The sequence below is a fragment of the Pelophylax lessonae genome (genome assembly GCF_965119305.1).
Source record: "Pelophylax lessonae genome assembly, chromosome: 2".
Classification (NCBI taxonomy): Eukaryota; Metazoa; Chordata; class Amphibia; order Anura; family Ranidae; genus Pelophylax; species Pelophylax lessonae.
In genome coordinates, this window is record NC_138769.1 from 747277143 (window position 1) to 747300308 (window position 23166).

Here is a 23166-nt window from a genome sequence, read left to right on the forward strand (position 1 = left end):
TATTTCATAATGAGCTAGTATGCGATGCATACTAGCTCATTATGTCTTTCTCTTGCAGGTTGTAAGAAAAAAAAATTTTTTTTGAACGAGTGTACAACCTCTTTAAGTCTGCAATTTTAAGAATTTTAAACACACTTGCTGAATACACCTAGATTGTAAGCTCTAAGGAACAGGGTCGTCCAATTCCTCCAGTATTGAATTGTATTGTAACTGTATTGTCTTCCCTCATTGTAAAGTGCTGCACAAACTGCTGGCGCTATATAAATCCTGTATAACAATAATAATAATGATACACCTGTAAATAAAAACCCAACCACCTTCCCCCATCACTATGAAGCATATTTCTCTGAATGAGAACAAAGAATGAGATTCTCCTGCTGGAAATTGTAATAAATTGTCTTTTTTTTCAGCCAATGGGAATAATATAGTGTCTACAGTAAAATGAAATACAAAAATTTAAACCTGTATAATATTGTACATATTGTTTCTATATATTAGATATATTTAATAATGAATGTTCATAAAGAAAGCAACTTTATTCAGTCGTTTTTCTTAAAGAATTCTGACTTTTTTTATTTTTTTGTACAGGTGGATTTATGAACCAAGATTTCGATCATTTTGGACTTCATCAATACAACTAAGTCACATGGGAAATGAGCCATATGGGTGTCTTATGTGACTGAGAGTCTTAATCACAATTTGCTGGAGGATTCACACAGGACACAAATCATATCCATGTTCTAAAGGCATAAATGTTTTGGATCTTCTTCAAGATTGATCCAGCCTCAGCGGATAACAGGAGAGAAGTAATTTCAGTGTTCTGGAAGTGACAATGGCTTTACAATAAAGTCCAACCCATGAATACATAGGAGAAGTCATTTCAGAAGATATTTCTTGTTTGTAATGTGATAAACATTTTACAATGGAGGCAAAACTTGTCACTCATGAGGAGGTTTACAATGGAGAGAAGTCATATCAATGTCCTGAATGTGACAAAGTTTTTACACGTAAGTCACATCTTATCACACACCAGAGGGTTCACAGTGGAGAGAAGCCATATCAATGTTCTGAATGTGAAAAAGCTTTTACACGTAAGTCACATCTTATCACACACCAGAGGGTTCACAGTGGAGAGAAGCCATATCAATGTTCTGAATGTGGTAAAGCTTTTACAATCAAGTCAATCCTTATCAATCACCAGAGGATTCACACTGGAGAGAAACCATATCAGTGTTCTGAATGTGGTAAAGCTTTTACAACCAAGTCAATCCTTATCAATCACCAGAGGATACACACTGGAGAGAAGCCGTATCAGTGTTCTGAATGTGTCAAAGCGTTTACAACCAAGGAAGAACTTATCAAACACCTGAGGGTTCACAGTGGAGATAAGCCATATCGTTGTTCTGAATGTAGCAAATCTTTTACAACAAAGGGTAATCTTATCATACACCAGATGATTCACACTGGAGAGAAGTCATATCCGTGTTCTGAATGTGGCAAAGCTTTTATACAGAAGTCAGAGCTTATCAGACACCAGAGGATTCACACTGGAGAGAAGCCATATCAGTGTTCTGAATGTGTCAAAGCGTTTACAACCAAGGACGAACTTATCAAACACCTGAGGGTTCACAGTGGAGATAAGCCATATCGTTGTTCTGAATGTAGCAAATCTTTTACAACAAAGGGTAATCTTATCATACACCAGATGATTCACACTGGAGAGAAGTCATATCCGTGTTCTGAATGTGGCAAAGCTTTTATACAGAAGTCAGAGCTTATCAGACACCAGAGGATTCACACTGGAGAGAAGCCATATCAGTGTTCTGAATGTGGCAAAGCTTTTACAACCAAGTCAAGCCTTATCATACACCAGAGGGTTCACACTGGAGAGAAGCCTTATTATTGTTCTGAATGTGGCAAATCTTTTGCAAGAAGGGGTAATCTTAACAGTCACCAAAAGTTTCACGCTGGAGAGAAGCCATATCAATGTTCTGAAAGTGAAAAAGCTTTTACACAGAAGTCATACCTTATCAAACCCCAGAGGATTCACACTGGGGAGAAGACATTTTAGTGCTCTGAATGTGACAAAGCTAATGTTGGGATAATCTATCACCATAGGATTTACAAGCTTTAGCTGTAGAGAGGAAATTCTGGAAAAAGGAGGGATATTAAAAGGACTTACATATGTCCCATTAGTTTCACAACCCCAATCTCCTCCCACAATCTAGGGAAGAATTGAAAAGATAAAATTCCACTTTAAAAAATACAAACTAACATCTGTGAGCAAACAGGAATGTAATGGATGGATGCATTGAGTTTAGTGCTTATGTCCATCAGAAACACACCTAAAAGGCCTGTGAATATTTTACTGTTTGACATTTTTTCAGATAAGCACCAATGATTGAACTTTTTTCCTCACGATTCTCATCTTCATCTTTTTTTGACTGAAAATTACAAATCTATAGACATAAAAGGTGATAAAACGATGTTGCAGAGGGAACTCCGGGAATGATAATGACAGATTGCATTACACATTAAGTTATCAGACTTCCTGCTGTTGGTCTTATGTATGAATTGTGTTCTGATATTTACTGTCCTGCTGTAAAAGGTGTAAATGATTGCCCACATCTTTCCTGTAGTAGCCGGGACTACAAACTCATATTAGGAATATTAGGATGGGTACCTACCCAAGTGGTTCACTTTTTTGCATTTAGGAGAAACATTTCACATGGTTTCTTAAATTCCATTAATGACACCGACAAGTGGAGTCTCACTTCACCAACAATAGGATAGCCAATCACAGGCTAGCAACATTTCATGGTTTATCAATGTGCAGTAATTGCAGAATGTTTAATCCGCATTGGTCTAATAGATTTCTTGTCCCTCCAGATAACATTTGCTTCTTGTGTGGAAGGAGAACCCAAAAATGTCTTCTCATCAATTCCACCCATAGCTGTACTTTAGGTTATGTTGCCCCTCCCATATCTGTAAGGGAAAGCCTCAATTTCTCCTAATACTCCCCTGGCCTTCCAGTGAGAAGAAACATTTTCTCTGGAGTGGAAATGTTTTATGCAGTGATCCCTTCATAGACGGGATGGGGAATCTAAGTAATCTAAGATAATTAGGATGAACCCGTGTACTGGAGTCATGGATCAGATAACCAATGAGACCATTGATGTTATAGCAGAGCTGACAGCAGAAGTGTCTCCATCACCTAAGGTGGTGTCACAGAACTGCATGGCTGCTGACTATCTCTCAGAAGCTCAAGGTGGAGTCTACAATCTGGTGTCACATAGAGAGTGTTGTACATTTATATAAACTGTATAGCCTCAAACTTCTAGTGGGATTTTTAGGGCATTAATTACAACATACGGTAATTAAAAGTTACTACAAAAAGCTTTATTAGTACAATGCATGTAAAAGAAACATTCCTGCTCGGATAAAATAGCAAAGTGGTTGCAAGTAGTAATATGGATTAATGTACAGAAATAACCACATTTATCTGTCCTAAGGACTCGTGTGGGAGTCTTTCTCTGTCCGCTTTGGTATTTTATCTGAGCACGAATGTTTCTTTTACATGCATCGTACTAATAAATCCTTTTGTAGTAACTTTTATTTATGTTGTAATTAATGATCTAAAAATCCCCCTAGAGGGTTATTTCTATACAGTTCAGTTACAGGGGATGTGGGCATTGCTATCTATCCCCTCCTAACATCAATCTGTACCTCACTATACATTTATTTTATATCATGAGGATCTCAGAAGGAGACATCTACACAAGGTAAAGGAGATCCAACTGTCACCTGGATGGGAGGAAGTGGAATCCATTTTCTTGGATGGGTTTAGCTGGAACTTGGTTGAGTAATATGGGGGGGTTTGCTTCTTTAGCCTTTAGTTACTATTATAGTTTTGATAATTTTATACATTGCTGATTTTGTATCTTGATTTTTATTTTTTACTCACATGGTTAAATTCACATTTAACTAAAACCCCAAACATTATATATTTTCTGAAATCAGAGACCCCGGAGAATAAAATGGGGGTAGTTGCAATTTTTTATGTCACACAATATTAGCACAGCTGTTTATCAAATGCATATTTTCTGTAAAAATACAGTAAGGGAAATTTTAGGTCACACAAATAAACTTATGACATCATTTCTTTGGTAAAATATAACAGATGAGGTTGTGTTGAGTAAGTAAATATCAGACACGTCAAGCTTTAAAAATTGTGCATACTTGGTGACAAACTTCAGTACCTAAAAATGTCCCATAGGTGACGCTATACAAACCTTTACAGGTCATCAGTATAAAAAGTTATCCATGAATGATGTCCCTAGAGTTATTCCTCTCACTCTGGTGTGTGCAGCGATATGTAAGATGTGTCGTGTGATTGTTGTTTTCCTACATAACCGCACCCCACACTGACATTTCCATATGTATATGGGAACTGGGGGTATAAAATTTGTTTTGTGGTTTGTTTGTTTTTTATTTGCAGTGTTTTACTTTAATTTGTTAAACTTTATTTTATTTGTTCTCCTTCAGGTCCTCTAACCTTGTAGATGGTGACATGGACTTGTTGTGTGGGAATGAGCAGGAGGGGCTCGGGGTTATCTTCTACCCAATGAGCTTGTTATGGATAAAAGATGAAAGTGTCTTCTGGGAATTTACAGGGATTTGGATGTTTAGAGGGCTACATAAGAGGGCGGGGCTGGTATTAATGAGGGGTGTGTCATATGGTAATCAGTTTCCTAACATAGATGATATAAATGGTCATCTTGGAGGTGTGTTTGGAGTTGTTATCAAGTTGGAATGCTGCCCTGCGGCCCAGTCTCTGAAGGGAGGGGATCATGCTTTGTTTCAGTATGTCACAGTACATGTTGGCATTCATGGTTCCCTCAATGAACTGTAGCTCCCCAGTGCCAGCAGCACTCATGCAGCCCCAGACCATGACACTCCCATCACCATGCTTGACTGTAGGCAAGACACACTTGTCTTTTTACTCCTCACCTGGTTGCTGCCACACACACTTGACACCATCTGAACCAAATAAGTTTATCTTATGCCCCGTACACACGTGCAGATTATCTGAAGACTTTTGTCTTCAGATTTACCTTTTCTATGTAGTGCAAGGGCCTGCCGGATTGCATACAAATTTAAAGTGTTTAGGTTTGACCTCATATTATATGGTTTTGGTAAGTCTGCAGATAATCTGCACGTGTGTACGGCATAAGTCTCATCATACCACAGGACATGGTGTGTGCGCGTATGGTCTGAGCACTGACAGGCTGACCCCCACACCCCTTCAACCTTCACAGCAATGCTGGCAGCACTCCTACGTCTATTTCCCAAAGACAACCTCTGGATATAGCGCTGAGCACGGCACTCAACTTCTTTTGTCGGCCATGGCAAGGCCTGTTCTGGGTAGAACCTGTCCTGTTAAACCGCTCTATGGTCTTAGCCACTGTGCGGCAGCTCAGTTTCAGGGTCTTGGCAATCTTCTTATAGGCCTAGGCCATCTTTATGTAAAGCAACATTTTTTTTTTCAGCTCCTCAGAGAGTTCTTTGCCAGGAGGTGCCATGTTGAACTTCCAGTGACCAGTATGAGAGAGTGAGAGTGATAACACCAAATTTAACACACCTGCTCCCCAATTCACAAATGAGACTTTGTAATAATAACGAGTCACATGACATCGGGGAGGGAAAATGGCTAATTGGGCCCAATTTGGACATTGTCACTTTTGTTGCCAGCGGTTTAGACATTAATGGCTGTGTGTTGAGTTATTTTGAGGGGACAGCAAATTTACACTGTTATACAAGCTGTACACTCACTACTTTACATTGTAGCAAAGTGTCATTTCTTCAGTGTTGTCACATGAAAAGATAGAATGTGAGGGGTGTACTCACTTTTGTGAGATATTGTATGTTTGAAATGTAAGCTATCTATCTCTTTTCTTCTGTTGTAAAAGTGTTACATATATATGATTAATAAAATTGGATTTTATTTTCACCGCACAATACTGTGGTCTGGGTTCTTCTACAACACATCCACCCAAAAATGTAATCTTCCAGTTATAGAAGTCTGGTATAATGGGCGACGGCAATTTTTGCGGTGCTGGCCGGGATGAGAGAGCGTGGAGGAGTCATGGGGATGGTAGCAGCGGCAGCCACTCCGGCCACCTCTCCCCCGTGGAGTTCAGCAGAGGGGTGGGGCTACCGTCCACATCCCCACCATGGGGGACAGCCAGTGCTGAACTTAGAGAGCTGGAGGTGGCAGAAGGCACTGCAGAGCGGAGTCATCTCATAGCTAGCAACCCGCCTTGTGTGCAGCAGGTCAGTGTGTGATCGCCAGCCCAGCAGTTTAGTGTCACTCTGCTTTAATCTACAGGTCCTTCTCAAAAAATGAGCATATTGCGATAAAGTTCATTATTTTCTGTAATGTACTGATAAACATTAGACTTTCATATATTTTAGATTCATTACACACAACTGAAGTAGTGCAAGCCTTTTATTGTTTTAATATTGATGATTTTGGCATACAGCTCATGAAAAACCAAAATTCCTATCTAAAAAAATTAGCATATTTCATCCGACCAATACAAAAAAAAGTGTTTTTAATACAAAAAAAGTCAACCTTCAAATAATTCTGTTCAGTTATGCGCTCAATACTTGGTCGGGAATCCTTTTGCAGAAATGACTGCTTCAATGCGGCGTGGCATGGAGGCAATCAGCCTGTGGCACTGCTGAGGTGTTATGGAGGCCCAGGATGCTTCGATAGCGGCCTTGAGCTCATCCAGAGTGTTGGGTCTTGCGTCTCTCAACTTTCTCTTCACAACATCCCACAGATTCTCTATGGGGTTCAGGTCAGGAGAGTTGGCAGGCCAATTGAGCACAGTAATACCATGGTCAGTAAACCATTTACCAGTGGTTTTGGCACTGTGAGCAGGTGCCAGGTCGTGCTGAAAAATGAAATCTTCATCTCCATAAAGCTTTTCAGCAGATGGAAGCATGAAGCGCTCCAAAATCTACTGATAGCTAGCTGCATTGATCCTGCCCTTGATAAAACACAGTGGACCAACACCAGCAGCTGACATGGCACCCCAGACCATCACTGACTGTGGGTACTTGACACTGGACTTCAGGCATTTTGGCATTTCCCTCTCCACAGTCTTCCTCCAGACTCTGGCACCTTGATTTCCGAATGACATGCAAAATTTGCTTTCATCCGAAAAAAGTACTTTGGACCACTGAGCAACAGTCCAGTGCTGCTTCTCTGTAGCCCAGGTCAGGCGCTTCTGCCGCTGTTTCTGGTTCAAAAGTGGCTTGACCTGGGGAATGCGGCACCTGTAGCCCATTTCCTGCACGCGCCTGTACACGGTGGCTCTAGATGTTTCTACTCCAGACTCAGTCCACTGCTTCCGCAGGTCCCCCAAGGTCTGGAATCGGTCCTTCTCCACAATCTTCCTCAGGGTCCGGTCACCTCTTCTCGTTGTGCAGCGTTTTCTGCCACACTTTTTCCTTCCCACAGACTTCCCACTGAGGTGCCTTGATACAGCACTCTGGGAACAGCCTATTCGTTCAGAAATTTCTTTCTGTGTCTTACCCTCTTGCTTGAGGGTGTCAATGATGGCCTTCTGGACAGCAGTCAGTTCGGCAGTCTTACCCATGATTGCGGTTTTGAGTAATGAACCAGGCTGGAAGTTTTTAAAAGCCTCAGGAATCTTTTGCAGGTGTTTAGAGTTAATTAGTTGATTCAGATGATTAGGTTAATAGCTCGTTTAGAGAACCTTTACATGATATGCTAATTTTTTTAGATAGGAATTTTGGTTTTTCATGAGCTGTATGCCAAAATCATCAATATTAAAACAATAAAAGGCTTGCACTACTTCAGTTGTGTGTAATGAATCTAAAATATATGAAAGTCTAATGTTTATCAGTACATTACAGAAAATAATGAACTTTATCACAATATGCAAATTTTTTTGAGAAGGACCTGTATACCAGCAAGGCTGAGTGTTCCTGCCCATTGCCCATCCACCAGGTGCTATTCCCTATCCCATATCTAATAACCCTGATATCTATAAACATAGTGAGTGCTATTCCCTATATACTGTATAAGACTGATATGTGTACACTGAGTGCTGGTACCTACCTGCATATATAACACTGACATCTTTATATGGAGTGCCACTTAGTGTACAGATATCAGTGTTATATATAGCGAAGATTCGGGGTGTCTGGCTGTGCAGGGTGGGGGATCCCAGCTACTTACAGATCCTATAGGGTTGTGCTACATGGTGATGAATGAAGGACTGCTCAGATCATAAATAAGCTACTGCCCCTCCCCCTATGTCACCTATCCGAAGCATTCAGCACTCTATTCACCTAACGGAGATCACCCTTTCTAGAATGAGATTCCGATGGACTCCTTCCTAAGATTTGGATGATGTGTGAGAGTGTAAAAAGTGAAAGATAAAACCATCATTATTGAGTCTAATAGTGGTGATCAGAAAGAGAAATGGTGGAGTATGAATATGTATTGATTACAGAACTGTGAATCATAGAGCTGATCCAGATCAATAAACTCCTCCTCACACTGGGGAACCTCTTATCCTGCAAGTCAGTAAATGGTTCACAGTAATGGACTTGAGATCCGGGGACTATCAAGTATCCATGAGTGATGATAATCAATAGAAGACGGCTTTTATGTGCCCCCTGGGGTTTTCCCAGTTTGTTTGCATGTCCCAGGTGATTATTGGTGCACCGGATGCCTTTCATAATGGAACGGAATGTTATTTATGTCCCCCTGCTAGACAGCAGAGCCAGGTTGTGACCTCACTTTTCTCTGCACTGTATAAGGAATTCAGATTGGTCACCACCCTGCCCCCTCCTGTGACTGAACAAAGAAGAAGAAACTGTCACTACTGCCCCTCCCCCTCCAGTGTGACTATAGCACAGTGAGTAGATGGTAGTTAAAAAAAAATACCAAAATTTTATATATTTTTTTTAAGCAGAGGCCCTGTAGAATAAAAAGATGGTGGTTGCAATTTTTTCGGTCACACAATATCTGTGCAACTTTCTATCAGTTCTACATTTTCAGTAAACTATACGTTCCAATAAATGTTAGTGCAGACAAAGCACAATATAATACCACATTGTTTGTAGAAAATAAAAGATGAAGTTGTGTGGAGTAAAAGGATACAAATCCTGTGTGTGTCCATGAGACTGGGAGAATTACAGCGCCCAAAATTATCAATAGGTGACATTTTCACTGCTTGTGGACCGCCCACTGCCTTCTTACTGCGGCCGAGCGGCCCCGCTGTGCTGGATGAGGTACATAGATGACATCCAGCATTTCCAGGTAGGGGGCGCTCCCACCACCCCATCTGTGCTGTCATTCAGTGCAGCACAAGTCGGTCAGCAGGTCCCAGCCAATGATTTTTAGCCTGGACCTGCTGATTGGCTGTACGGAATCACAGATCAGACGTGTCAATGTTTTGTAATCACAGACACAGGAACTGCACCGTTCTTCTCTCTCTCTGAGCCCTTTTCTGTTCAGAGAGAGAAGAAAGCAGACCTGTGTGAGTCCAATCAGCACATTTACACTTCCACACACTTAGTGAGGCACATTTAACCCCTTGATCGCCCTCCAGGTAACCCTTTCACTGCCCTCTCACAGTGTCATTAGTACAGTGTACAGCATTTTCACTGATCACTGTATTAGTGTCACTAGTGACTTCAGATAATGTCAGAGTCAGTCAGCGTCCCTCCCAGATAGCGTCAGATTGTCCGCCACACTATCGTCATCCACATTTAACTCCTTTATTGCCAGAAACATTATCAAAGTCACACTATAACCGCCAATATTGGTATAGAGTCTGAACATGGATCAGTATATTGATCACAAACAGAACTTTACCAGTGTCCCCAATAGTATAGTGTCCCCAAAAATGCAGTGTTAGTGGGATCAGCCCCGTTCTCTGATCACTGCCACCTCTGATACATTGTACACAAAACCGCAGTGTTAGAAAGATCAGGCCTGATCTCTGCAGCACTAGCAGGGAAATCTTATTTCTAGCACACAAACCATCACTGACAGCCAGGAGCTCTTTTTCCCGTACTAGGTACCTGTAAATTTACTGCCCAAAATGTCCAAAGAAAGGTCCACTAGTGAGGAGACCTACAGGATTCTGAGTATGACAGATGAGAGTGAAGGGGAATCCTCTCTACCAGAATCCGGCTCAGAACATGAGCCTGTGGAAAGCAGCGGCACCCTGACAAGGAGCTCAGACGATGGAGAAGATGTCCCTGCTAAGATCAGACGTACCCAACCCCAGGTTACTGAGGTGCTAGAAAAGCAGAGTTATGCTCATATGCAGCAGAGTGCCAGTACTAGCGCTGCTCCAGAGGCCTCGTACATCCTGGCATTTTACACCCCAGCACTGCAGTATCCCATGGTGATGTGGAGAGTCCCAGAAGCGCAGTACAAGCTGGTGAGGAGGCCGGCACTAATAGCGGAGTGCAAGCGCAGCCACCAAGATTTCAAGCACAGGCCTGTAGAGCCCATTCAGAGGTGCTTGTGAACTCTAATTGGCTGCCCCCAGATTCAGCAGCACCAATTACCCTCCCCCTCATTCACAGCTCAGCTCAGGGTTCAGATGTAATCCGCCAATTTAACAACCCCCCTGACTTTTTTTTAGCTGTTTTTCACCGAAAACCTCTTTAATTTGATTGTGGACCAAACTAATCTTTATGCTGACCAGTACATCGCCACCAACTCAAACTCATATCTTGCCAGGAAACTTGAGTGGAAACCTGTCACGATTTCTGAATTTAAGACTCTTTTGGACCTCACCCTTAATATGAGCATTACAAAAAAAAAAAATGAATTGCAGTCATATTGGTCCACAGACCCGATTCATCATATCCCCGTGTTCTCTGCTGCAATGGCCAGGCATAGATAGGAGAAAATAATGTGTTTCATGCACTTCAATGACAATACACTTGTAGCAACAAATAAGATCTTCCATGGACTCAACATGTCTCTCAGCAAATACTGTGGGGTGTATACTTTCCAAAAAGGGGTCATTTAGGGGGTGTTTTCTGGACCTAGCATTTTTAGGAGCCTCCGAAAATGTGATAGGTAGTCAGGAAACCCAATGTGTCTTGAAATCCTGAAGGTGGTCATTGGATTTTGGGGACCTGTATGTGGCTAGGCTGCCAAAAAGTCTCTCTCATGTGTTATCCTCATATTCAGGAGAAGTAGCAGAATGTGTTTTGGGGTGTAATTCCACATATATCCATTGCTTGTGTGAAAAATATCTCATTAAAACAACAACTCTGTGTAAAAAAAAAAAGAAAAAGAGAGATTTTTCTTTTTCTTTTTTCCAACCACTTATTGGCAAAAAATGAAATTTACCATGGATTCCACATGTCTCTCAGCAAATACCTTCCAAAAAGGGGTCCTTTGGGGGATGTTTGTATTGTCTTTACATTTTACTGCCTCAAGAAATGTGATAGGCCACCAGAAAGTAAAGCTGTGTAAATTCCAGTATATACACCATCATTTGTAGACAATATAACTTTCACACAAACCAATTAATATACATTTATTGGGATTTTATTTGAATGTAAGACTTTTTAGGCATAACCCTTAACATGGGCATTGCAAAAAATAATGAATTGCAGTCATATTGGTCCAAAGACCCGATTCATCATATATCCGTGTTCTCTGCTGCATCCATCGATGACTGATCAGTGCACCAGCTCATTGCCTGTACCATGTGATCACTGTGACCAATCACAGCAGATCACATGACATTTGTAAACAATGGATGGCTTTCTATCATGTCATCCATTGTGTACAATTGGGTAGCTAGCTGTGATTGGTCACACTGATCACATGGTACAGACAGAGCCAATCACAGCCCATCTGTGCCATGTGATTAAATAGGATCAATCACAGCTAATCACAACAAAACAGACCAAATTAATCAGTTTCATTCAGTAAAAATGATTGATAATATTAGTAAAATTTACTGGTATAAACAATTATAATTTGTTAAAAAAGAAAAAATTGTGAAAAAAGTAATAAAAAAAGGAAAAATAAAAATATATATATATATTTTTTTTTCTTTTCTTTTTTACATACTGTCTGTCACCAGTTAGTGTCCCTGATCACCATCACACCCATTATATGATAATGTTGTAGAGCACTGATGACAATATGTTAAAAAAATGTGAAAATTTAATATTTTTTTAATTTTCCCAAAAATTGTGACAAAAAATAACAACTTCAAAAAACTTGCCCTGCCTCTTACTAAATACCTTGGGCTTTCTACTTTCCAAAAGGGATAATTTGGGGGGAGGGGTATTTGTACTGTCCTGGCATTTTCAGGCCAGAAGAAATTAGATCGGCCGTCAGTACATCAGGATTGATTGATTTTCAGTAGTTACTCATACAGTAGTTTGTGGACTCGATAACTTTCCTACAGACTAAATAATATACACTGATTTGGGTTATTTTCATCAAAACATTAGCAGAATACATTTTGGCCTAAATTTCTGAAGGAAGATTATTATTTTACAAAATGTTATAACAGTAACAGAAAAGAAAAACTTTTTTATTTTTCCAAAATTTTCTGTAGTTTTCCATTTATTTAGCAAACAATATAAAACCCAGTGGTGATTAAATACCATCAAAACAACATTCTATTTGTGTGAAAAAAATGATAAAAATTTCTAATGGGTACAGTAGACCCATTAGACCGCGTAATTGTCATTCAAAGTGTGACAGCTCTGAAAGCTGAAATCTAGCCTGGGCAGGAAGGAGGTAAAAGTTTCCGGTACTGAACTGGTTAAAGTAGCACAATACTGAATTGGAAAACAAGCCCTGGACATGAAGGGGGTAAAACCTTCCAGAGGTCAAGAGGTTAATAAATCTTGCTTTAATTGTACACAGTTTGGTTTTAGTTTCCTGTGATACTTCTTGTGGCTGCAGTTCTTCTGAGTTCCACAAGGTGGCGATCATGCTTATACAGAGACAGGAAATCTCTCTGGAAGACACGTAAGGTACAGACAGGAAGTGAGGAAAGGTACAGACAGGAAGTGAAGTACAGACAGGAAGTGAAGTGAGGTACAGACAGGAAGCTCCATGTAGGAGGAATTATAGAGAAGACGTTGCTGGAAGTATCAGCGGAGGAGGTAATGAGATTGTATTTGATCATATCTCCCATCACTCTCCCTTGTAGGACTCCATATTTCTCTGTCCCTCTTTTCGGTCTGATGTACACACAGACATATGAACATACAATATAACGCCACAAAGTCTTCATATCGCTCTCAGATTTCCCTCAGATATCAGATTATTTCATGTACTGAAGTGAAAACACTGATATAAAAGAAAAGTAATGGTGAAATAAAACATAAGTGGGTGTAACTGATCACATTGTCACCAAACGTCACCCCCAAATAAAAGTTTTCCCTGTAAGGGTCCGGTCACACCAGGAACTGCACGTTTCTCATGAATTTCCACATGTGCGTTTACATGCGTTCTCAGTGCATTTTTTTTATTTTTTATTTTTATTGGAATTTTAATTTAACAATTTTAACAATAACATTTACAATTATTTGTTACTTCTGACTCGTTGCTTGGTACATGGAACAACAGTTAGGTGAATGAAGAGAATTATGAGAATTACAGGAGTACAAGGTAACAGTTAAATGAGAAAAAAAACAATTAAAAGATATATATATATATATATATATATATATATATATAAAGGAATTGATTAAATAAAACAGAGCATACCCAAACCGCCTACCCCTAATGGGAAGTATCTGTAAGCGGATTGGTTACCGTGTACGAAGGTTTATTTGGGATGGGACTTTATTATCAATTGATCTGAACCAGGGCTTGACAAATTTGCCTGAAATCTAGGAGCCAGCTAAAAAAGTTAGGAGCCAGTTTTTTTTTTTTAAACTAAGTGCCGGTTCACACTCATGAGGCTGCGGCGATCGCATGTAATATTGGAGCGCACTGCTCCTTCATTACATGCGATCGGCTGTGCGGTGCGAGTTTAGCCATACACTTTGTATGGCTAAATTTGCACCGCACCCGCAGCAAAGACGCTCAGGACCCTTTTTTGCAGCCGCATCAGGATCGGATTGCACAGCGGTTCACATTTGTGCGATCCGATCCTGTGCGAACTGCAAGATCGCACTGCGATATGCGATCAAACTGGGGGTGTCATTAAGATTACATTGACACCCCCAGCGTATCGCATATGGCAGTGTGAACTGCCAGGGGTGCGCTTGCAATGCGGGAACATGCTGCGAATTCGCAGCCTTCCAGCATCGCATAAGTGTGAACCGGGGCTTACAACCAAGCTTTATTTAATAAAACGGATACTAAATTTACAAATAAATACGACTAGAACTCCACTCTCTTCTATAGCGCAATTGGATGGAAACAGACTGTCTCTTTCCATCCGATGCCATCTGATCCGATCAACGGGATGGATAGAAAATAGAACCACCATCCGTCTGTTTTTGGCGGACAGGATCAGATGGCGGCAGATTACTGCTTCATAGAGGAGACTGAAGGGTCCGATCAGGTCTGCCTGAAAAACTGACAGGCGGACTTGATCAGACAGCCCGTGTGAAAGGGGCCTTCGGCTGTGGCACGGCGATGAGGAAAAAAAAAAAAAAAAAAAAAAGATTATATATATATATATATATATATATCTCAATTTTTTTTTTTTTTTAATAAGAATTGGAAAAAAAACTTTTTTTTAATAATTAAAAAAAAAAAAGAAAAAATTATTTATTTTTTACATTTAAAAAATAAATTAATAATAATAACCATACTCCCTGTCCACTTACCTTTAAGCAAAGGTAACTGGACAGAGAGATGAAGCCTTAAAAAAACTTTCCTTTCATTTCCTCTTTGGAAGGAGATGGAAAGGCATTAAGAACATGCATTACTCCCGGCCACCACAAGAGGGCGCCAGTTGCCCTAGCCTTTCTCATCTCACAGAAGAAGGCCGAAAAGCCGGGGCCTCAATTTTTGGACAGCGCGGAAGTCCGTGCACTCGAGGAGAAGGTGGGGGGCTCAAAAGGGACAGGACACCCTATGCAGGGCACCCCAGGCGCCAGGTCGCTAATTCTAGTCGCAAATGCGACCTGGCGCCCGGGTTTGTCGAGCCCTGATCTGAACTATAATGGAGATTTAAATATCACAGTAGAAGCTCTTGGGTTGTTTAACCAAATTTGCCATTTCTTTTTAAATTTATTAGTAGATGAATTTTTGTATGCTAGACTGAATATACAAGCACAGTATGAACTGCTTCTTGCAGTACATTTTTTAGCATTGGGAAGGACAGGGGATCAAAGGAGACAAACTTGTGTTTTGTCCCCAGAGTCACATTGCGTTGTGTTTACTCCCATGTACATGCGTTTATGTACTCACAAAATCAGATGCTTAAAGACTCATCCAAATCACATGTCAGTGTTTATCATCCACCTGGATGGAGATCCCTCTTTGGATGGGATGATCCCTCTGCACAGTGCTGGACTGGTGAAGCCTGACAGGGAGAGCAGCAGCTGCTGCCGCTATATCACACAGGCAGGCCGCCGCATGGACTTTTTATTTTATTTTTTCATTTTTCAAAACTTTGTGACAAAAAAGAGATCTTCAAAATACTCCCCATGCCTCTTATCCAATACTTTGGGGTGTCTACTTTCCAAAAAGGTGTGATTTGGGGGGTGTTTGTACTCTCCTGGCATTTCAGGACCTCCGAAACTGTAATAGGTAGTGAGGAAGAGAAATACGCTCTTTGAAAGCCTGAAGGTGGTCATTGGATTTTGGGGACCTGTATGTGGCTAGACTGCCAAAACCTCTCTCACATGTGGGATCCCCATACTCAGGAGAAGTAGCAGAATGTGTTTTGGGGTGTAATGCCACATATATCCATGGCTTGTGTGAGAAATATCTCATTAAAGTGACAACTTTGTGTACAAAAAAGAAAAATACATTTTTTTGTCATATTCAAAAAACTTTTTGCAATAAATAAAATCTTCCATGCACTCACCATGCCTCTCAGCAAATATCTCTGGGGTGTCTACATTCCAAAAAGGGGTCATTTTGGGGGTTTATGTACTGCCGTGGCATTTTAGTACTTCAAGAAATGTAATAGGCAGTCAGAAAGTAAAAGCTGTGTAAATTCCAGTATATATCCCATAGTTTGTAGACTGTATTGTATTCTGCTACATGTCTTTGGTAAAAAAATAAAATAAAAAATATTTCTTAAATTTGTGAAAAAATTTGATTTTACTGGATAATCTTTTTTATAATAGAAAATATTAAATGTTATTTTTTTTCCAAATGTATCATTTATATAATAAAAATTAATAATAAAAAGCCCCAGTAGTTAGCAAATACCACCAAATAAAATCTTTTTTTTTTTGTGAAAAAAACTATGTAAACTTAATTTGGGTACAGCGCTGCATGACCGTGCAATTGGCAGTTAAAGTAGCGCAGTGCAGAATAGTAAAAAATGCCCTGCTCATGAGGGGGGGGGGGGTGGACCTTCTGAAACTTAAGAGGGAGGTTAAATTGCATTTATGTGCCAAGAAATAACTTTAATGTATTTTTTTACTAAAATTTTGCCTTTTATAAAGCATTGCTCTAATATCATGTAACATAAATAAATTAGAACTACCAACATTTTATTCTCTAGGGTGTCTGCTGTCAATAGATATATAATATATTGGGGGTTTTAAGTAATCTTCAGGCCATAAAAGGATTTTTAAAACATGTAAACAAAAAATAAAAAACATAAAAAAATGTCTCCAGGACTCAAGTGGACCCTTTATTACACCCTGAGTCCAGGAACCCACAGAGAGACCACGTTTCCCCTGACTTCCTCTCCAGGCTGTGATCCCACTCTGGTTGGGCGCCACCTACAGTGGAGGAAGAAGACTGCACCTGCCTACATCTGCTTTATGCTTTGTCTGATCAGGATGACGGGCATTTCTCCCTGAACGCAGAGTGCCCTAAACACGAGGTAAACGTGGTGCAGCATTTAGCCCAGTCCAGCTGTAGTGTAGACTTTGACAGGCTGCAGGCAGCGGGGTGGACGCTGTACCTGTGCCTACCAGGTGTATTATATATAACACCAGCATTGCACACACAGGGGCTGGACCCCCCATGTACAAGGGACCTAAGAGACACAATCAGCTTGTCACCCATTCCCCCAGACTTCTATAACTGGAAGATTACATTTTTGGGTGGATGTGTTGTAGAAGAACCCAGACCACAGTATTGTGAGGTGAAAATATAATCCAACTTTATTAAATCATATATATGTGACACTTTACCAACAGAAGAAAAGAGATAGATTGTTTACATTTCAAGGATATATTTATACCATTTATATCATCTATGTTAGGGAACTGATTTTCATATGACACACCCCTCAATAATACCAGCCCCGCCTACTTGTGTAACCCTCTAAACATCCAAATCCCTGTAAATTCCCAGAAGACACTTTCATATTTTATCCATAACAAGCTCATTGGGTACAAGATAACCCCGAGCCCCTCCTGCTCATTCCCACACAACAAGTCCATGTCACCATCTACAGGACCATCGCCTGACTGAAGCCATGCTCACATTTCTTTCTAATGCTGCTTTTATGGTCTCCTCAGATACAGATTTGGCAGATGTACATTAGTGTAACCCTTTCACTCAAATCTGTGCTTGACCATATTTTCTGGGGTACAGAGGTGACATTAGGGGTCTAATGTCTCTTCAGAGAGGACCTGTGACCAGCAATATGCTATCACATGAGGGGCTATCAACCCCCTATGTGATAAAAATAAAGTTGAGGGAAAAGTTAAAACAAACTTAAAGTATCACATTGTAAAAAAAACATAAAAAACGTACACCCCCCCCCCCCCCCCGTTCCTGTGTACATATATGAAATGCCAGTGTTGGGTGCGGTTATGTAGGAAAACAACAATCAGTGAGATGAGTGAGTGAGAGGAATAACTCTAGGGACATCATTCATGGATAACTTTTTAAACTGATGATCTGTAAAGGATTTTAAAGCGTCACCTATGGGACATTTTTGGTATTGAAGTTTGTCACCATTTCAAAAGTCCATCCAATTTTTAGAGTTTGACATGTTTGGTATCTATATACAAGACACAAACCTCATATTTTATATTTCATCAAAGAATTTGGGTAATAAATTGTGTTTGTGTGCACTAAAATTATCTGCAGTGCTTCTTTTTTTTTACATAAAATGTGCTTTTGATAAAAAAATTGTGCTAATATCCTCCAAAAGAAAAAATTAAAACTACCAAAATTTTATTCTCCAGAGTCTCTGCTTTGAGAAAAAAAAATGTTTGTGTTTAAATAATCATCTGGCCTAAAAATGTGAATTTAACCATGTGCATAAAAAATGTACAATCAACTCTGGCAGTAAAAGAAAGAACCGCACCAATGTACAAAATTATTATCACAACTATAGTAACAACTAATGGCTTAGGAAGGAAACCCCCCATATTACTCAACCAAGTTCCAACTAAACCCATCCAAGACAATGGATTCCACTTCCTCCCACCCAGGTGCCTGTTGGAACTTCTTTACCTTGTGTAGATGTCTCCTTCTGAAATCCTCATGATATAAAATAAATGTACAACACTCTCTATGTGACACCAGATTGTAGACTCCACCTTGGGCTTCCTAGAGATAGTCAGCAGCCATGCAGTTCTGTGACACCACCTTAGGTGATGGAGACACTTCTGCTGTCAGCTCTGCTATAACATCAATGGTCTCATTGGTTATCAGATCCATGACTCCAGTACACGGGTTCATTTTAATTATCTTAGATGACTTAGATTCCCCATCCCGTCTATGAAGAGATCACTGCATAAAACATTTCCCCTCCTGAGAAAATGTTTCTTCTCACTGGAAGGCCAGGGGAGTATTGGGAGAAATTGAGGATTCCCCTTACAGATATGGGAGGGGCAACATAACCTAAAGTACAGCTATGGGGGGAATTGAAGGGAAGACATTTTAGGGGCTCCTTCCACATGAGAAGTATATTTTATCTGGAAGGACTAGGAATCCATTGAACCAATGGGGATTAAACATTCTGCAATTACATTGAGAACCATGAAATGTTACTGGCCTGTGATTGGCTCTCCTATTGTTAGCGAGGTAAGTGAGACTTCCCTTGTCGGTGTCATTAATGGAATTTAAGAATCCATGTGAAATTTTTCTCCTAAAACCAAAAAGGTGACCCCCTTGGGTAGGTGCCCATCCTAATATTCCTAATATGAGTTTGTAGTCCCGGCTACTACAGGAAAGATGTGGGCAATCATTTACACCTTTTACAGCAGGACAGTAAATATCAGAACACAATTCATACATAAGACCAACAGCAGGAAGTCTGCTAACTTAATGTGTAATGCAATCTGTCATTATCATTCCCAGAGTTCCCTCTGCAACATCGTTTTATCACCTGTTATCCTGTCTGTAGATCTGTTATTTTCCCATCTTCTGTAACAGGGTGACAACCCCCATCATTCTGCAGTAACATTACACAGCAGCGTTGTCACCCTGTACAGAGAAGTCTTAGATAGATTATAAGCTAATGTGTAAGGTAAAGTCTACAGGCTTGGAAAGATCGGTTTGTAATTGGATAGAAAATTGGCTAAAAGATAGAATTCGGAGAGTAGTGGCCAATGATTCTTACTCTGAATGGTCTAAGGTTATCACTGGTGTACCCCAAGGTTCAGTGTTGGGACCCTTACTTTTTAATATCTTTATAAATGATATTGGGTCTGGGATTAAAAGTACCATTGCAGTCTTTGCAGATGACACCAAGCTTTGCAGTGGAATAACTTCCCTACAGGATGTCTCCAACTTACAAGCTGACCTCAATGCACTGTTTCATTGGGCAACTATGTGGTAAATTAGGTTTAATGTGGATAAATGTAAAGTTATGCACTTGGGGGTAAGAATATGCATGAATCATACATACTAGGGGGAGTAGAACTGAGGGAATCCATAGCGGAGAAGGATCTGGGGAAATCCATAGCGGAGAAGGATCTGGGGGAAATCCATAGCGGAGAAGGATCTGGGGAAATCCATAGCGGAGAAGGATCTGGGGAAATCCATAGCGGAGAAGGATCTGGGGAAATTCATAGCGGAGAAGGATCTGGGGAAATCCATAGCGGAGAAGGATCTGGGGGAATCCATAGCGGAGAAGGATCTGAGGAAATCCATAGCAGAGAAGGATCTGGGGGAGTCAGCGGTGGAGAAGGATCTGGGGGAGTCAGCGGTGGAGAAGGATCTGGGGGAGTCAGCGGTGGAGAAGGATCTGGGGGAGTCAGCGGTGGAGAAGGATCTGGGGGAGTCAGCGGTGGAGAAGGATCTGGGGGAGTCAGCGGTGGAGAAGGATCTGGGGGAATCCATAGCAGAGAAGGATCTGGGGGAATCCATAGCGGAGAAGGATCTGGGGGAATCCATAGCGGAGAAGGATCTGGGGGAATCCATAGCGGAGAAGGATCTGGAGGAATCCATAGTGGAGAAGGATCTGGGGGAATCCATAGCGGAGAAAGATCTGGGGGAATCCATTTCGGAGAAGGTTCTGGGGGAATCCATAGCAGAGAAGGATCTGGGTGTTCTGATAGATCCGAAGCTTAATAATAGCATGCAATGCCAAGCTGCAGTTTCTAAAGAGGCATGGACTCCAGAGAGAGAGAGAGAGATAATTTTTCCCCTGTACAAATCATTAGTAAGACCTCATCTGGAATATGCAGTTCAGTTTTGGGCTCCAGTTCTTTAAAAGGATATCAGGGAACTGGAGAAAGTGCAGAGAAGGGCAACCAAACTGATAAGAGGCATGGAGGAGCTCAGCTATGAGGAGAGATTAGAGGAACTGAATTGATTCTCTTTTGAGAAGAGGAGATTAAGGGGGGATATGATCTCCATGTATAATACATAAGGGGGGATATGATCTCCATGTATAAATACATAAGGGGGGGATATGATTATGATTTATAAATACATAAGGGGGGATATGATCTCCATGTATAAATACATAAGGGGGGATATGATCTCCATGTATAAATACATAAGGGGGATATGATCTCCATATATAAATACATAAGAGGGGATATGATCTCCATGTATAAATACATAAGGGGGATATGATCTCCATATATAAATACATAAGGGGGATATGATCTCCATGTATAAATGCATAAGGGTGGATATGATCTCCATATATAAATACATAAGGGGGGATATGATCACCATGTATAATTACATAAGGGGTCCATATAGTGAACTTGGCATTGAGTTGTTCACTTTAAGGTGAACACAGAGGACAAAGGGGCGCTCTCTAGGTCTAGAGGAAAACAGATTTCATCTCCAAATACAGAAAGGTTTCTTCACCGTAAGATCTGTGAAAATGTGGAATAGATTCCCTCCAGAGGTGGTTCTGGCCAGCTCACTAGATTGATTTAAAAAAGTCCTGGATTCTTTCCTGGGTGTACATAATATAAATGGCTACTAGGATTTATAGGTAAAGTTAATCCAGGGAATATCCGATTGCCTCTCTGGGGATCAGGAAAGAATTGTTTCCCCTGCTGTAGTAAATTGGATCATGCTTTGCTGGGGTTTTTCGCCTTCCTCTGGATCATCTGTGGGTATGGGATTGTGTATATGGGATTGTATGGTTGGGTTTTCTTTACTGTTTTTTTTTTTTTTTTTAAATGGTTGAGCCAGATGGACTTGTGTCTTTTTTCAACCTGACTAACTATGTAACTATGTATAAGTAAGACATCAAAAAAAGCCCAACTTCAGCTAACGCTTCTAAAGCAGTTACAGTACCAGGTTTTTTTTCTAAGGGTTAACCTCCATATGAATTAAAACTGACAGTAAGCAACTCCTCCAACTGCCATTTTTTGCCAAATTGCTTAACCTTCAATAGGAAGTAGAATAAAATAGATCAACTGGGAGGATCAACAAGTAATAAAAATGTTACAAGGGGAGACTCGGAAAAACAAAAACTTGTTTGCTAATGACCGATCGTTTAGACCCTGCAGGTGTCATTAACCTGTTGCCGACCACCCGCCACCTTTTTACTGCGGCAGTGTGGCTCTCCTGCACAAACTGACGTAGACCTACATCGGTTGCGCACCTGCAGTTAGGGGGCGAGCGCACACACTGCCGCCGGCACGTTCCTGCCCCACTCAGCAACGGGGTAGCCAATGCACGGTTTAGGTGTCTCCGATCCCCGCTGAGAGAGGACGGTCGGATGTTGTAAACACAGCTGACCATTCTTCTCCCTGGAATAATCATAGAGCCCCTGTAATCCTTCATAGAATCACAGGTCTCTATGATCATTTCACAAACCATGCCCCCCACAGTTAGAATCACACCCCTAGGCTCACATTTAACCCCTTGATCACCCACAATGTTAACTCCTTCCCTGCCAGTGTAATTGGTACAGTAACAGTGCATATTTTTAGCGTGTCAAAAATGTCAGTTAGGGGTCTGATTTGTCCGCCGCATTGCCGCAGTCCTGCTAAAAATCGCAGATCATCGCCATTACTAGTAAAAAAAAAAAAACAATAAAAATGATGTAAATCTTTCCCGTAGTTAGTAGATGTGCAAACCAATCAAAATACGCTTATTGTGATTTTTTTTACCAAAAATATGTAGCAGAAAAAAAAAATTGGCTTAAAAATGTTAAAACATTTTTATTTTTTTTTGTATTTTTTTTATTGAGAATGTTATATAGCATTTTTTTTCCTGGATTTTCTCTCTTTGTTTATAGTGCAAAAAATAAAAAATGCACAGGTGATGAAATACCACCAAAAGAAAGCTCTATTTGTGGGAAAAAAAAGGACATCAATTTTTTTTCGGTACAGCATCGCACGACGCGCAATTGTCCATTAAAGTAACGCTGCGCCGAATCGCAAAATATGGCCTGGTCATTAAGGGGGAAAATCTTCCGGTCCAGAAGTGGTTAAAAAAAACTGTCACCTAAAATACATCACATTGTCCCCTATGTGATGAAAGGGAAGTAAAACAAAAATTACAAATATTTTTATTTTTTTTGCAAAAAAAATTGGTTACACCCA

At 40.5% G+C, this 23166-nt stretch overlaps 2 protein-coding genes across 2 annotated transcripts in view; both read left to right on the forward strand.

Moving 5' to 3' along the window:
* Nucleotides 1-23166, forward strand: part of LOC309548373 (uncharacterized protein) — a gene marked incomplete at both ends in the record, with an annotated part of 539651 nt that overhangs the window by 193285 nt on the left and 323200 nt on the right. The gene's annotated exons all lie outside the window — the stretch shown is intronic.
* On the forward strand, nt 923-10583 carry LOC309547873 (uncharacterized protein; the record flags this gene model as incomplete). The annotated part of the gene is made up of 2 exons (XM_082247875.1): nt 923-1997; nt 10159-10583. The coding sequence occupies 2 exons, from the start codon at nt 923-925 to the stop codon at nt 10581-10583; spliced, it is 1500 nt and encodes a 499-aa protein (XP_082104001.1).